The sequence below is a fragment of the Stenella coeruleoalba genome, assembly GCF_951394435.1.
Source record: "Stenella coeruleoalba genome assembly, chromosome: 2".
NCBI lineage: Eukaryota > Metazoa > Chordata > Mammalia > Artiodactyla > Delphinidae > Stenella > Stenella coeruleoalba.
The window spans coordinates 145,163,841-145,181,182 of record NC_137147.1 but is presented as its reverse complement, the minus strand read 5'-3'; the positions used below and the strand labels follow the sequence as shown (position 1 = coordinate 145,181,182).

The 17,342-nt window shown below is 35.0% G+C and overlaps 1 protein-coding gene across 2 annotated transcripts in view; it reads right to left on the bottom strand.

Annotated features, from left to right (window-relative positions):
• Positions 1–17,342, bottom strand: part of VPS13C (vacuolar protein sorting 13 homolog C) — a 177,043-nt gene that overhangs the window by 57,440 nt on the left and 102,261 nt on the right. For both annotated transcript variants that reach the window (XM_079913053.1, XM_079913054.1), the window contains exons 40-48: positions 17,039–17,195; positions 15,135–15,251; positions 13,568–13,671; positions 13,031–13,198; positions 11,517–11,821; positions 10,401–10,548; positions 7,855–8,005; positions 5,484–5,596; positions 952–1,121 (exon numbers count right to left, since the gene is read on the bottom strand). In XM_079913053.1, the coding sequence (XP_079769179.1) occupies positions 952–1,121; positions 5,484–5,596; positions 7,855–8,005; positions 10,401–10,548; positions 11,517–11,821; positions 13,031–13,198; positions 13,568–13,671; positions 15,135–15,251; positions 17,039–17,195 (1,433 nt within the window). The remainder of the gene's footprint in view (positions 1–951; positions 1,122–5,483; positions 5,597–7,854; positions 8,006–10,400; positions 10,549–11,516; positions 11,822–13,030; positions 13,199–13,567; positions 13,672–15,134; positions 15,252–17,038; positions 17,196–17,342) is intronic.

Here is a 17,342-nt window from a genome sequence, read left to right as displayed (position 1 = left end):
CCAAATTATTCAATGTAATTCAAATCAGGCAGTGTTCATCAAGCGTCTGCAATGATATAATAATTCCCACACATCCTCATGTGCACTGCAAAGAGCAGGCTATGAAACAGAAGGATGGCCTTTATCACCCTTGCCTAGATTGCTACCCCAAGACATGAAATTTGCAAATCAGAAAAGCTGGTTGCATGATAGCACTCTTTCCTCATTTATTCATCTCTTAGAAAAACAAAGGGCTCAGAAGTATTCAATATATATTCAACGGGTCCAACTTCAAGTAGCAGAATAGTTTTTCTCCAAAAAACAAGGACAAAAATATTATGCATCTCATTATTTGTGAAAGGAATAAAAATATAATTAGGCTATTAAAGTTGCATGTTTCTCACTTTATAGTAGGGTGATATAAATTAATCTTTCAAAAATGAGTTGATAATGTGAAAATTAGGGATTTTTTTTTTTAACCCTGTAGGGTCTTTTTTTAAGTATAGTTGATCTACTATAACTTTTAAAGAAATTTCACAAAACTGTTTTAAAATATATAGACAAAATAAAACAAAAGAAAGATCCATAACTTTAAGGCTTTTTTGAAAAAAAGATTCTGCCTACTGTAAACAATTTAGAAAAATATATCACCAATCAACCACCCCATGTGGATTTAACTATTAAAATTCTTACAGTTTCTTAGTTCCCACATTTAAGACAATACTCTATTATTAAACTTCCTTTCATTCAAACTTTAAAGCAACTGAGCCTGAAATTAGCACTACTTCTTGATGCACTTCAAACTGAAATATGACCAAAGACGTCTTTTGATAATCCCAAGGAACAGAATCCTAAAAAAGATGATCAAAAGACCCCTTCTGACAATCCTAAGCTGAGCAATCAATGCCTGGTAGCAATGCCAAGTGCAATGTCAACCTTATATAATGTGCGGCAAATTCAGAGATGACAAACCTTGATGTTGCTCTCTCAATTCCTTCTCTGAGATCATCAAGCGTGCATGTCTTAAGTTTAATATTGACATTCATTGAGCCATCCTTAAACATCTTCCCTGAAGAGGCCATAAGATGTAGTCTGAGTTCACCAAGCCGGAAACTGTCATTATGAAATGAAAGTTTGGATTCCTGTGGTATATTTTTCAAGCAAAAGAATCAATTATCTTCAGGTGTTATGTAATTACTTTTAAACATATTTCTTAACTCAGAGGTTAAAAGCAAATCCAACGCAAGAGGGAAGAGATATGGGAACATATGTATATGTATAACTGATTCACTTTGTTATAAAGCAGAAACTAACACACCATTGTAAAGCAATTATACTCCAATAAAGATGTAAGAAAAAAAAAAAGCAAATCCATACCACAAATTTTTAAAGTATGGGTGTTAAAACTGGAACAAAGAATAATATGCATGTTTGTGACTGTATGTGCATATACAAATAAATATATATGTGTGGGTGCTGATCTTCAACAAGGGTTAATACATAAAAATTTCTAATTTACAATTCAATGCAAATTAAAAAAACCCCAGGAAACTGTCAATCAATTATGCTAACTTACAAATATTGGGTTGGCCAAAATGTTCGTTTGGTTAATGAATACATTGTTCAATAAACTTCTTGGTGAAAATGAAAAAGGTCTTTTATTTTTACTTAAAACCAAATGAACTTTTTGGCCAACCCAATATTTAATGAGCTCTTCTGTAAAACACTCTGTGAGAGGAACTAAAGGCTTTATGAGAAAGGATAAGGCATGGTAGGTGATCTCAGTGAGCTTATACTCTAATTGAAAAAATACAATAGAAATACATTACGAGGAACATCCCAAGGAGATGCTGTAAGTTGTAAATAATTAAAAAATTATATATCGTCACTTATTTATTCATACTTATATCTTCCCATATTCCACAAAGGATATTAAGTGATTAGGTAAAGAATATAAACAGCAAAAGCTCATAGGGTCAAAGAGATCATTGTGGGCTGGGAAAAATTCATGAAGAAGGTTGAGAACTAACTGAGCTTGAGAGACTGAGTGGAATGAGATAGGCTATGAGGGGTAGAAGACATTCTAGATGGGAAAAAAACATGAGCAAACAATTCAAGATGCTCTGAGGGCACAAGGTACACACTGGCATCTTAGGCTTAAATATTCCAATAAAAGAAAGGTAGGGAATGATGTCTGGAAAGAAATGTGGAGGTCTAATCGTGGTCCCAGATCCTAAGCCAAATATTTAAACTTTAAGGAAAAAGGACCTCAATCTTTATAACCAACCAAAAAAAAAACCCAAAAATTTGGGGAAGATGATCAGTTCAGTCATAATTGCTCACTACAGACCATGGCATTGATAAAAGGGTACTGGTGATGCACAATTCTTGGCACACTGGTTATAACTCCCTATCTTCTCTCACTCAAAAGAGTACAATGCATGTAAGTGGGTCAGAATGAAATTATTATTGGAAAACTTGGAATGCCTTTAATTTATAAAAATGTAAATAGTTCACAAACTTGTGATCTGTAACTATTAATAGAAATGACCAGTGACACGTCTACTGATCACAATATAATAGTGTTTGTGATATGGTTACTGATGTAGACAATTTGGAGCCAATGAATTTTTCTAATAAGTTAAAATTCACATAACATAACACTGAATGCTTTCTAAGTAGAATGGGAAGTTGTAAACGGCTACATAAGATTAATTGAGGAAACTGACTTGTGTCAATGTCTAGGATGCATGAAAGGAAAAGGAGCAACAAACAAGGAAGCCACTGCAGTACTGTGGAAGCTAAGAAGTTTCAAATAAAGCAGCAGTGAAAACTGCCAGGAAAGAACAAATGTTCACTCAAAGAAAAAAATGACAGTACTCTATCTAAATGAATAAAGAAGGTCTACAAAGAAGGAAGTAAAAGAAGACACAAAGATTCTAAGGCTGAGAAACCAGTAGAACGATAGTACCTTAACTGAAATGAAGAATCCATTTAACTGTTCATTTTCCATTACGTCATTTTCTGATCTTTTTCTTAACATTAAACATTAGAAATTAAGGCAGTCAACTCACACCAGTCAGAATGGCCAACGTTAAAATGTCTACAAATAACAAATGCTGGAGGGGGTGTGGAGAAAAGGGAACCCTCCTACACTGTTAGTGGGAATAGAAATTGGCGCAGCCACTATGGAAAACAGTATAGATGTTCCTCAAAAAACTAAAAATAGAGTTGCCATATGATCCAGCAATCCCACTCCTGGGCATATATTCAGACAAAAATGTAATTCGAAAAGATACATGCACCCCTATGTTCACAGCAGCACTATTCACAATAGCCAAGACAAGGAAACAACCTCAATGTCCATCAACAGATGAATGGATAAAGAAGACGTAGTACATGTATACAATGGAATACTCCTCAGCCATAAAAAGAAGGAAATAATGCCATTTGCAGCAACATGGATAGACCTGCAGATTACCATATTAAGCAAAGTAAGTCAGGAAGAGAAAGACAAATACCATACGATATCACTTATATGTGGAATCTAAAGTATGACACAAATGAACATATCTATGAAACACAAACAGACTCATAGATAAAGAGAACACACTTCTGGTTGTCAAGGGGGAGGGAAGGATTGGGAGTTTGGGATTAGCAGATGCAAACTATTATATACAGGATGGATAAACAACAAGGTCCTACTGTATAGCACAAGGAACTATATTCAATATCCTGTGATATACTATAATGGAAAAGAATATAAAAAAGAATATATATATGTATAACTGAATCACTTTGATACACAGCAGAAATTAACACAATACTGTAAATCATCTATACTTCAATAAAATTTGGAAAAAAAAATGAAATTAAGGCAGTCCATTGCACAAATGACAGACACTAGCCCAAGGCCCAACAATAACAATGTATGAATATTGTATAACGTTTAGAAAATATGAAACATAAGAAAACATATAAATGGACATAAACAACAGATATAATACTTACAATCAGTGCATATTATGGGTACCATATGTATGAGTATTATGAGATATTAATTGATATAATCAAAAACATTTATTAGAAGATACTACCTATATAATAAAAAAATAGCTTTCTAAAATATCAATTACACATTATGTGGTTCAAATCATAATGGCACTAGACCCTGGTTCCTCAATTCACTCATCAGTATCCTTAATATGTATCTACTACATATAAAATTTATTCAAGAGAAATATAATTAATGCTTATATATCATGGATAATCACGAATTTAAAAATAATCCTCTAAGGTTCCAAAGCCACTACTAAATTATTTTCCTTAGTTAAATATGCATATATATCTAGCTATGTAATAAAACTGTACATATAATTAATTACTCATATATAAAATTCTTCTCCTAGAGATAGGTTGTGTTTTAGTGCTGATATTACTTGGAAAAAAGTAAGAACTTTTCCTTGGCCTAGTAAGATTAAAAACACTGGGACTTCCCTGGTGGTCCAGTGGTAAAGAATCTGCCTTCCAATGCAGGGGAGGCAGGTTCGATCCCTGGTCGGGGAACTAAGATCCCACATGCCACGGGGCACCTAAGCCCACGCGCCTCAACTACTGAGCCCACACGCCTCAACGAAAGAGCCCGCATGCAGGGCTTCCCTGGTGGCGCAGTGGTTGAGAGTCCGCCTGCCGATGCAGGGGATATGGGTTTGTGCCCCGGTCCGGGAAGATGCCACATGCTGCGGAGCGGCTGGGCCCGTGAGCCATGGCCGCTGAGCCTGCACGTCCGGAGCCTGTGCTCCACAATGGGAGAGGTCACAACAGTGAGAGGCCCGTGTACCGCAAAAAAAAAAAAAAAGAGCGAGCCCGCATGCCGCAAACTACAGAGCCCATGCGCTCTGGACCCCGTGTGCCACAACTACAGAGCCCACGTTCCCTGGAGCCTGTGTGCCACAACTAGAGAAGAGAAAACCCCCATACCACAACTAGAGAGAAGCCTACGCGCTAAAAGAGCCCGTGTGCTGCAACAAAAAGATCCTGCATGCCACAACGAAGACCCGACACAGCCAAAAATAAAAATAAACAAATAAAATAAATATTTAAAAAAATAAAAACACTACAAAATGAAAGCAGAAAGCAAGATCAAATACATATTCTCTAAGCCAAATAGAATTTAATAGACATAAATTTTGAGAAGAAAAGTCACATAAAAAAATGTGGGCTTCCCTGGTGGCGCAGTGGTTGAGAGTCCGCCTGCCGATGCAGGGGACGCGGGTTCGTGCCCCGGTCTGGGAAGATCCCACGTGCCGCGAAGCGGCTGGGACCGTGAGCCACGGCCACTGAGCCTGTGCGTCCAGAGCCTGTGCTTTGCAACGGGAGAGGCCACAACAGTGAGAGGCCCGCATACCACAAAAAAAAAAAAAGAAAGAAAAAAATGACAACATTCTAAAATTGAATATCAAGAGCTAAAGACATATTCCTAGATGCAGACATTAACTACATACCTGGTGGGGATCACTGTTATAAAGTATAATAGAAAGAGATTCAAAGTGAAAGTCAAACTGGAGAGTGACATTCTGGTCCAAAGAAAGCTTTGAGTCTGTCCCATCTTCTTGTTCTGAGGGTTCAAACATAAATATGAAAATTAAAAAGCTTTTAAGTATGTATATGATTTTATACATATTTTAAAAGCTAAGATTCTAAATTTATATCATATTTTCAAGGATTCTTTAAATCATTATGAGACAATTAACAAAAATGGCATGTATTCCATATATATTTAATACAAGGCAAAGTGATAGAGCCAGACTATCTACATTAAAAATAAAAAGAGAGGGGCTTCCCTGGTGGTGCAGTGGTTGAGAGTCTGCCTGCCGATGCAGGGGACACGGGTTCGTGCCCCGGTCCGGGAAGATCCCACATGCCGTGGAGCGGCTGGGCCCGTGAGCCATGGCCGCTGAGCCTGCGCGTCCGGAGCCTGTGCTCCGCAACGGGAGAGGCCACAGCAGTGAGAGGCCCGCGTACCGCAAAAAATATATATATAAATAAAAAAATTAAAATAAAGAGAGAGGGCCTTGCAAAGAGTATCGAGACAACTTTTTTTAAAAAGCCCATCCAGAGCAAGACTACTTCATTATAGTTTATAATTATCAAAGCATTTCACATAACTGGTTACAAGCCATTCTCAAGAGATTATGAAATTGGAGGTAGAGAAAAGTAAAATACTTTGTCCTACAACAGACAGCCAGTCAGTAAAAGATCTTCTGCTAGTGTAGTTCACTCTCACTATCTTTAATTACCTATATCACCCAATCCATTACCTTTACAAGAAGAACAGAATGTAATTCAAAAGCAGAGTCGAGGAGAGCTCAAATATAATTTGGGACAGAGAGCCTTCAGAATTCTGAGGTGAAAGAGACTTCGACAAATAATTCAGTCTCTCCCCTCATCTTTAGGCAGAAACTTTTTAGACAAAGAACAATACATATTGCTTTCAATCACTCTTACAAAGTGATTCTGCAATCTCTTTTGGAGATTGATTCTATTCTTTTGGTCACTTATAGAAAAGTCTATTCTTACTGTACAAGTTACTGGAAGAGCAAACACCGCAAAACTTTAACCAGATAAAGGCTTCTCCAAGTTGGAAAGCTCTAGGGTTTTTTCCTTTACCTTTCCTGAAAATAATTTACATTCCAATCTTCATCATCTTTGTAGCTTTTCCATCTGAACTCACAAGTTTTCCCAAGTACCACATTAACTGTATAGCCTGAACCAGAGACACGAATTGACCACAGCTGAACATAACGAGATCCTTAATCACATAAAGCTTGCCTGCTACAGTTTATTCATGTGTACATAGTTCCTGTCTAACGGGAGCTACAGCCTACTTATCTAGCATTTGTCTATACAGTGGCATGAACGTAACCTGGGAGAAGATGCTGACCTCACTAAACTCATGTAGTACTCATAACTATCCTGAACGAAAAACCTTATTTTTCACACTGCTCTAGTCATTTGTTTTGTGATTTCAAAACACACCAGACCTAACTATAGGTGAAGCAGTGCTGGTACAGTGTTATTAACTGGCGGTTTTACCGACTGTTGTCATAAGTAACAGCTGATGACCTGAGCATTATAAAAGCACAGCAGTCTGGGGCCATTTATTATATGGAAAAGGAACACTTCATCTCTTTTTAGCCATGGAAATATTAACCTATTCACAGTCTAAAATAAAACATATGATATTCACATAACGATTTTAAATGATGAAAAGAGTGCAATTATAAAATTATTCTATGTAATTGTTCAAGAAAGCAAAAGGAAACCTTATATTTTAGAAAAATTATCTTTTAAAAATGGCTGAATTTGAAAGGTTCAGAGCTTTTGAAAGATTCAATTTTAATAATCTGGGAAACTCCCTTATGTATCTGACTATCACACTCCCCAGTGAAGCCAGATAAGTAATGCTGTTACTAAACAAGAATACCTTCCTTTTTTATGGACCAGTCATCTGAGTATGACACCAAGGTCCTTTTCTCTCAATTAGTTTGGGACCTTACTATGCTACATGCCTACTTTGCTTTTTCTCAAAGTACACCCCTTCAGTGTCCCTTGAATTGGACAAATTCACCTTTCACAAATACAGGGCAAATATGCATCATGCAGGCGATAAGAGGTGGGCCCTCCATTTAGAGCAATGAGCCTATCTCCTTCCCCTGGGAGCTTCAAGGCAGCCCCAGCTGATTTTCCACAGTAAATAATACAATGCTGGATCATTCACACCACATTATGCTGGACAACTAAAGACAACACTAAATATGGCATTAATACTGATTTTTCTCTATAATCAAAGCAAAAATCTCCATCAATTTATACCTTTGAGGTGGTCAGGTCTACTGGAAACGTCTTTTCTTACTCTTATAGCCTCCTGGGTAGACTGTGTAGGGTTTGGCTGTGAAGAAGCTTCTCCAAGATTCTCTACCAAAATTTTCATTAAAACTGTTAAGTCATCTTTACTGAGAGCAACCTAGAAAGCAACAACAGGCTGTTGTTAATACAAAGTAATAAAAAATGCAAAATATAGTACCTATGTCTTAATTTATGGTCCCTCAAATTAACTAATTGTACATCTAACTAAAAAAAAAAAAAAAAAAAAAAAAAGCAAGTTGTGACCATGAATACCAGGATAAAAGTATTTCATCTTGTACAGTATTAGACATTACTCCTGTGTGTAAACACGCATCTGCCTCCACTCATATCCAAGCCCCTGCTTCCGGTACTCCCTTCTTCCTGCCTTAATCGCTACTATCTATCTTGTCCTGTTCCTGGACCTGTGTCCCTCTCCCTTCTCCCTAGTTCCTCATCTCCATTCTGCTTCTCTCTCTTTACATCCACTACTGGATTTTTCCTCCACATTATTTACTCTCCTCCAAACTCAATACCGGAAGAATGCTGTTCAGTTTCCAGTCTCTACCAAGAAGAAAAAAGATGCTCTCCTGCAATGCAGCTTTTTTTTTTAGATTTATTTATTTTTGGCTGCATTGGGTCTTCTTTGCTGCGCACGGGCCTTCCCTAGTTGGGGTGAGCAGAGGCTACTCTTCATCGCGGTGCGTGGGCTTCTCATTGCGGTGGCTTCTCTTGTTGCAGAGCACCAGCTCCAGGCGCACAGGCTTCAGTGGTTGCAGCTCACAGGCTCTAGAGTGCAGGCTCAGTAGTTGTGGCACACGGGCTTAGTTGCTCCGCGGCATGTGGGATCTTCCCGGACCAGGGCTTGAACCCGTGTCCCCTGTATTGGCAGGCAGACTCTTAACCACTGTGCCACCAGGGAAGTCCCTAACTCAAGTTTCTTAATCTTTAAAATAGGAATAATATCATCTACCTCATGGGTGGCTGCATAACAACATGAAGCTGCTAGAACAAACAAAGATGCTACTGGCTGCTAAGATCCATTAAACCTTTTAATCCTTCCATCTCTTGTACACTTCCCCTACACATAGAGTGGTCCAAAAGGCCTTTTTCAAGTACCTAAACACAAATTCACACAGACACATTCATAGCACCTTTTCTTCTGAACATCAGAGTACCCTATGTCCCCCAAATTAGGTCCCTATCACCAAGGAAATTGCCTGATTCCCAGCCTAAATGAAACTGGGGAGATATTTTAGCAAGAGACAATGACCAGGGATTTCTTATTTGCTCCAAGCCCTAGTCCTTAGATAACAGATGTCACTTTAACTCCCTAGGACTTCTTTGTATATTCATTCCCACCTGTGACACCAACCAAGATATCACAGCTGCCTGAAGAACAGCTAACTTCACCACCTCCTAATATTTGAAAAGGATCAAATATTAGCTCTGAGAGCTAATCTTAGCAAGGGAGAATTTAAGAGAACAGTCTCATATTCCAGAATAGAAAAGTCTCTATCAATACCCTGAACAGATGTTCTTCTTCATATATCATATCTACTCATACTACAGATAGGGATCTTTCATTCCTACAACAAACTTCAATTTTAACATCTTCCCTAGTAGGACTCTGCTCCTTTGACCCTTCTTGTTTAAGCTTAGAACTAACTCTGAAATAATCACAGACATCAAAAACCACTAAACTACTAAATTTTTATTTGTCTTTCACACATTCTGTTTAGCCACTCCCTCCCTTTCCCTATCCCCTACTGTTTGGCTTCAACAGTTTCACCCACAGGCGCACTAGAACCGTAAGATTCCTACACTTCCATGACCATCTTCGACCAGTATCATCTCTTCCTGTGAGCCTACATATGACCTTCTAACTACAGTACTAAAAATATTGCTGTTTCCTTGGTGCTTTGTGACCACCTTGGGGGGGGGGATAGGGAAGGTGGGAGGGAGACACAAGAGGGAGGAGATAGGGGGATGTATGTATATGTATAGCTGATTTACTTTGTTATAAAGCAGAAACTAACACAGCATTGTAAAGCAATTATACTCCAATAAAGATGTTAAAAAAAGTATTGCTGTTTATATGCTTACCAAATAAACATATTCACCTATTGAAAATGTCCACTTTTCTATAAAAGAGTGCTTCTATACATTAAAAATACTACTAAGGTGCTTTGAATGTGGTATCTAAATATCACTTTACCGTGTCTTATAATTTAACTGCCTTAAAACTTTAATAGAATTTTCTAAAATTACTAATAATATTAGTAATATTTTCTGTAGACTCCATAGCTTCTAACCTCAGAGTTCTTGCTTGGTTTTACCAAACATCCAATTAATGTGAAATAAAGAAAAGTGTGGGAAACTAGGATAACTTCATTTCCAGTTAACAAAGCATTCCCTTTAAATGTATTATCACTTCTGATGTCCACTTGAACTACACTGTGATCAATGATAAAAGCCTATCTAGCAATTTTCATGTATTTTATACATATACTTACCTGCATAGGTTTTAGTTTTCCTTTTATCTCCATCCCTGGAATTTTCACATACCATGATGCTGCTAAATTTCGCTGTATGGATAAAAGCATGTTGACTGGTTTTAAAATTTCAATGTCATGCTGTGGTAAGCCAGCCTGCAAAATTGTTCTGAAAGATAAATAAGAATTTATTTTACATTTCTAAAATCTACATTTTAAAATGAAGACTATCATACTGTGTAACAGTTTCCACGGAGCATTTTTCTAAACACTAAAGGCTGCTATCAGAGTTCTTTTAGAACACGTTTCTTTTCACAAATCAATCTGCATCAGAATAATTCAAGTTTATATGCAGAGCTATGTAAAACAAACCCTATGTAATGCTGATTTCAAAGAGACAAATTTCATGAAGTATGACTATTGCACTATTTACTATCTTTCACAAGGATATTTAATAGCAACTAGTCCAACGTCATACAAACAAATGTTACATCCTCCTAAAATTGGAGGACAAAGAAAGTGATACTCTACTTAGCCCTTAGGTTTATGTTATTAATACTTCTCCAAACTCAAAGGGAAAAACTCACCAAACCTAGAAGTTAAACAAGCATATTATAACAGTCATATCTAGCCTGCCTGCCAACAAACATTTGAACCACCAAATAAGTTACTCTTGTCATTCAACAGAGCGAACACTTTCCCATTTGGATTTGATAATCCATTAGATATCTTACTGAGAATTCCTAAATGTGACAAGGTTTGGAAATGAGAAATAAATCTTAAATTTTATTACATTTTAAGAAGCCTTTGTCTCTGTACAGAAATGAAAATAGGTACGTGCAGAGAAAATAAATAAAAATAAATCTAAATTAAGTATTATTGAGTAAACTATAATTTTATAATAGGAAATTTTTATAAAGTGAAAAAAAAACACATTATAAATTTAGTAAGACAAAATGTAGATTCTATGAGATCCACCATTATAAACCACTAACCAAAAACCAACAGTCAACGTTTCATAATTAGAAGAAATAAGGAATAAGAATCATAAATCACTAGAGTGTTTTACCCCTGGCAAAGATTTTATGAAAATTCTATTTCTAGTAAGTAATTTGCCATTGGATTATATATTTATACCTGGACAGCTTCAGCTGAGTGAGTTGGATGTTCATTTTATCAATGACTGGGGGAAGAGAATACTGTTCCACAGAAACTACACTAAATTGGTTTTCAACTTTGATTAAACCCAGATCTGCTATAACAGCATTAGGCGATACTGAAGACTGAGGAATGATAATAACTGGTGCTTTCAAATTGATATCCATCAAAAGGCGGAAGCTCTTTTCAGCCAAGTCTTTCATGCTGGAAGCAGCTCTTTCTGCAGCCTGGACTGTAGCTGTGCTCAAAGCTTCTTTGGCAGTTTGAAAATTGTTGAGGAAGTTCTGTTGGAAAATACTGATATTTAGAGTTCCCCCAAAACAGGATTTATTTTTAAAAGGAAAAACTTTAAAAAAGAAAAACTGAATAAAAGAGGTGATATAAAAGAAACATTATTTATGACTGTGTACATGGAGTAAAGTCTAGAAAGATACACTCTGTGATAATTAACAAGTGGAAGAAAGAATCCTTTAACTTTCACTCTATGTATTTCAGAATTATTTGTTTTTTGACAAATTTTGGTAACAATACTTTTTAAAATATCCCTTTTACTCATGAATGTTGTCATCTTAATTCAAATTTAAATAAAAAGACAAAGGAGAACTCTTTACATCTCCCAAAGTTGCTTTAATTCTGTACCTCTAGGTCATAGGAATAAAGTCTATTAGTTTTAGTCCTTAGTTTTAGAAACTAAGGTTTTGCCCGCTTATTTCTAAAGGTTATTTTCTTAAGTGTACTCTAACATGAGCAAAGGTGCTGAAGTGTTTACAATCTTGCAATCATTAATAAGAGTCAAAAATTCTTTATTTAGAGTGAGATCTTTCACCTCAATTTCAACTAAAAGCAGAAAGATTTTTCCCAATGGAGAAAAGAACTGGAAGCAATATTCTTCCATTAATAATGTAAATGGTTTATTTAGTTTATTAAACTAACACCCCTCCAAATAAATTACTTTCCAGAAAAATAAAACATGATGGTTTAGGTAGAAATCCATAACTTAAAAGCTTTGATTAACAGCCCTGCTAAGAGGCATAGGCAAATTAAACTCTTCAGCCCATGACACTTACATGGAAATAAATAATTAAAAGAATTTTATGGCCTTGATCATAATTATAATCAAAAGCTGTAAGCTCCAGTATTAGTCCTTCAAATGCCTGATGACCTCCTTAAAAGATTCTTTTCGCTAAGTACCTTTTAAGGGTCTCTCATAAAACAAATAACACTGAAAAGCCTAATTAAAACATCAGAAAGTACTTTCAAAATATATAACTATGGAAATGTTAAAGAATGATCATTCAAAGGTTCAAAACAATGATAATAAAAATTCATTTAGTTATCCATGATGTATTTCCTTAATTGTAATATTCTATTCAGCAATTGGGACTTTATCACACAGCCCCATTAGTAAAGATTTTGACTACCTAGGTTCAGATGTATAGGCAAAGATACTTAGGTGTCAATAAGAAATAAATATATTTAAAAAATAAACTTACCAGAAGAGACATGAAGAATTTATGAACATAAACAATTTGAATACAACCCACTTTGAGAGTAAGTTTGCCATCTACTTTAGACATATCAGCATAGGCCTTTCCTTCTGTGGCGTCTGGATAAAGAGTCATTTGGAACCTAAAGACTTCATCTCCCAAAATAGAGACAGCCTAAAAGTATTAAATTAACTGGTTATTATATCAAAAGAGCTGTATCACTGTATTATAAATAAGTTTCCTTATTACAGAACCCTTGATATATAAAGAAGCGTCACAAATTCAACCTTCAACAAATTAAAAACATTTAACTTGACAATAACTTTTTCCTATATCTATAAAAAAAGTTTTATCAATGGAGATATCATCACTTAATTGGTTAGAAATAACTTACAAATCACTTAGTCTATACACACTGTGAAAGCAGATGATGACCATATTCATGCTTACTCCCTAACAAAATGCCTGAACAAATGATTAAAGGCAACTCAAGCCCCCCCCCAAAAAAATAAATTTCAATATAGAAACGTATCTTTTAATTACCTTTTTGTGAATGGAAGTCGAATCAACATTCATAACTATGATATCCTTAAGTCTGGCAAACATGTCGGTCTGCTTTGGCCTCACAGAAATAGAGGCATCCATTCCTGTGGGAAACACAACACTTTTCACCTAATCCAAGTGAACTAATTTAGTGGTTTTTAATTCAATAATATACTACCAAGATAGAGAATAGATAAAAATTACTCACTATTAGACATATTAAAGGTAACAACTTCTTTTTTTTTTTTTTTTTGGGCCACACCAAGTGGCATGTGGGAATGTGGGATCTTAGTTCCCCGACTAGGGATACAACTCATGCCCCTTGCACTGGAAGTGCAAAGTCTTAACCACTGGACCACCAGGGAAGTCCCAAAGGTAACTACTTCTATGTATGAGATACCTAAGAAAGACTATAATATCTTTAAGTTCTAGAAGCATCTCATACATAAACTTTGTGGAAATTTTAAAACAAAAGAAATCAAATGTCAAAGAAAATTAATCACAGATCTCCAAACACAAGTATCCTGTGCATTATTAGTAAGATCAGAATCGGTCATTTATGGTGACACCTAACATTTGTTAAACAGTTATTTTACAAACATTATATAATGAAACTATTACTCTGAAAATTAAAGAATTGGAATTATAATTAAATATAATTTGATGAATAAATACTATTCTTTCTACAGTAAACTGTATCTAAAACACAATCTTTTAACATTTCTCTCCAAAAAAATATTTGTCATTCTCATAATTTCTAAAGGAATGATTTCTAAAACCACTCCTCAGAGTGAATGAGAGAATGCCTACAGCTAAGCCCCAAGAATGAACCTAAATCATTACCATGCTATGCATAAACAGATACTCAGTAACATTTGTTGAATGGAACTGATTTTCTAACCCCTTGTTAACTGCTTATTATGTACATACCAGGCACTTTTCTTAATACATGTAAATTTGTAAACTTAATCCTCATAACAATCCCATGAATAATTACTATAACTATCTCCATTTTACAGAAGAGGGAACTCAGGCACGGAAACATTAATTAATTTGCTCAAGGTCAGCCAGTAAGTGTTAGAGCCAAAATTTGAACCTTGGCAGGCTGGCTCCAGAACCCATGGTATAATATGAACTCATCTTTATATGAGGCTGATGATGAGTAAAGCTTACAAAATTTCTTTTAGAAACTTCTCTTCCTGATGCTATATAAGCACAAAAGACAAGGGAAACAGGATAATGACATTTTCTTTACTCAGTGAGATGTTATAATATTCATTTCTCAGTTTAAAGTTATATTATTCTGAAAATGCAAACAGAACATGAGATTAAGCCTTAGACTTATTCTGAAAAATTTTTTAAACATAAAGAATGTCTCACATTAGTCATGAATCGTACCAAATTTACTTCTAACACTTCAAAGCACATCTTTGAGAAGTCTGCAAGAATCTTCAACATAAGTAAACCAAAAGACGACTCATGAGAAATCTACCGTGCAACAAGCTCATTCTTCCTGAAGGTCTATGTAAAGAAACAGAAATACCTACACCAAGAAAAAGTTACTTACCATGTATTCTAATATCTGCAATATTATACTTCTGATCACAGACAAAGACATTAAATGCATTTAATTCAGCTATGACCTTTAAATCAAACACATCATCTTGAGAAGTGTTGCTGGATACTGAAAAGTAATAGAATCCTAGTGATTAGCAAAGTGCAAAGATGATATAACATAAAATAATCCCAAAATCACTAAAATAAAAGTACATTTTATGAACTATGAAGAACCAAAAAGGTCTCCATTAAGATTACATATAATTAATATTATTTTTAAATGTCAATCAGACATAAGTAGCATATTTCCATCCAAATTAAAAATAAAGGCAACGTTTACTAGCACCTTGTAAGTATAATTTTGCTAGATGAAAACTTTACTATAATTTTTCTTGTGGGCAAAAAGGAAACCCCCTATATTAGAATTCTAAGATTCCATTAGAGCTAAATTTTGATTTGGAACTCCTTTTCATATCATATATTAGATCAAAGAAAAATATTTCATGAAAAATTGAAATAGTGATGACAGTAAAATATGTATTATTAACTATGACACATACATGTTATTAACTATAGAGACAACTTCCCTAGATTATATTATGTTTCTGCATGAAGAATCCTAAAAAAAGTTCTATAAGAGATGAACATAAAGGGCTAAAGTTAAGGAAAAACAAAAAATTATTTTATAACGTGTATTTGTGTCTGTGCACGTGTATAAAAATCACAATCAAATGGATTCTCTTAATCTATTTTAGTCTAGGTCCTGATTGATAAATTTAAGACATAATTTCCTAGAGATTTGTCTTGACTGGAGGAAACACTTTTTCCTATAAAACTGTAAAAGTATGGGGACATCAGTCCTTAATCACCGAGATGATAAAAGGGTTTTTTTTTTTCCTTTAAGATTTAAAGTAGCAAAATCAAACCATAAAAAATAGCTATTTGGCATAACTAGAAGAATTGTTTCTTTGGATTACTATTTTTTGTAGTTTATTGTGAGCTTAAACATTGCTTTTTCATTTATTCAACTGTGTGCATGTGCGTGTGTATGTATGTATATGTTATGTAAGTATTTCCGTGGATATTAATGTAACAAGTACATTAAAGATGAAGAAGGTAAAACTCTTTTACTCTAGTTTAATGCAAAAATACTGCTCTGCTCCCTGGTTAAAAAAAAAAATCTCATCCTTGTATCAGATCTAATATTACTAACAGTTTTCACTTTAAAGATGCCAGTAATATAGATATAATACAACTAGGTAATGGTCTGAAAATTAAATTACCAGATGTTAGATACTCACATCATATGACATGAAAGAAAAATAATTAAAATGATATTTGGCTTAAAAACAGGCACATGTTCACTCACGCTATACCACATCTAATATTTCACGGCACAAATTGTGGCATGTGCCCATATCTCTATGTGACTTAAATACAGTTTTGGTTAGAAACCAAAGTGAGTCTGTCTCTTCCATGAGATTGTTCCTTTTGTGCTTTGCAAAGCTGAAAACTGTTGAGCACCAGGTAGTTTTAACTGACTGACTGAAATGGGCCTTTGTTACTATGCATGATTGTGTTCATATTTTAATTACTTCCTTCCTCACTTTCACTGGAGTGAAGGTTACAGAGACATCAATGCAAAGTATATACAACTTTATTTTACATAAAAGCTAGGCAGTGAAATCAAATATAAATACGTGATAAATATTAAACACTTATTTAAAATCTCTCACTAAATTACTCTATTATACCATAGGGATAAAATCTGCTTTCTTTTGAAACCAACCTCATCTGTCAAAGCAGCTAAAACATTAAGGTGATAAACAGTTATCTTAGCTTGAAAATACATGTTATTATATGATTATTAAAGTTCAGACAGAAAGTATTAAACCATGACTCAAAAGTTAATACCAGTTTTGGCAATGATACTTCTGGACTCCCCCATCAGTGGCTTCAGCTCCAATTCCTTCTTAGAAGGTTCAGAGGATGGAAAAGCAGATGATAAAAAATCCATGAAGGACAGTAAAGCTTCCAAATGAAGAACTAAGTTTAAGGATGAAAATGAAACCTAAGATAATGAACAATTAGAGAGGCAGATTTCAGATATGGAAACATTTTTATGTCAAACCTCAACATATACAAGTAGCACAAGAGTAGTTCAACTAAGGACTTCTTTTTTGAGAAGGAACTCACTATTACTTTGTTAACCTTTACC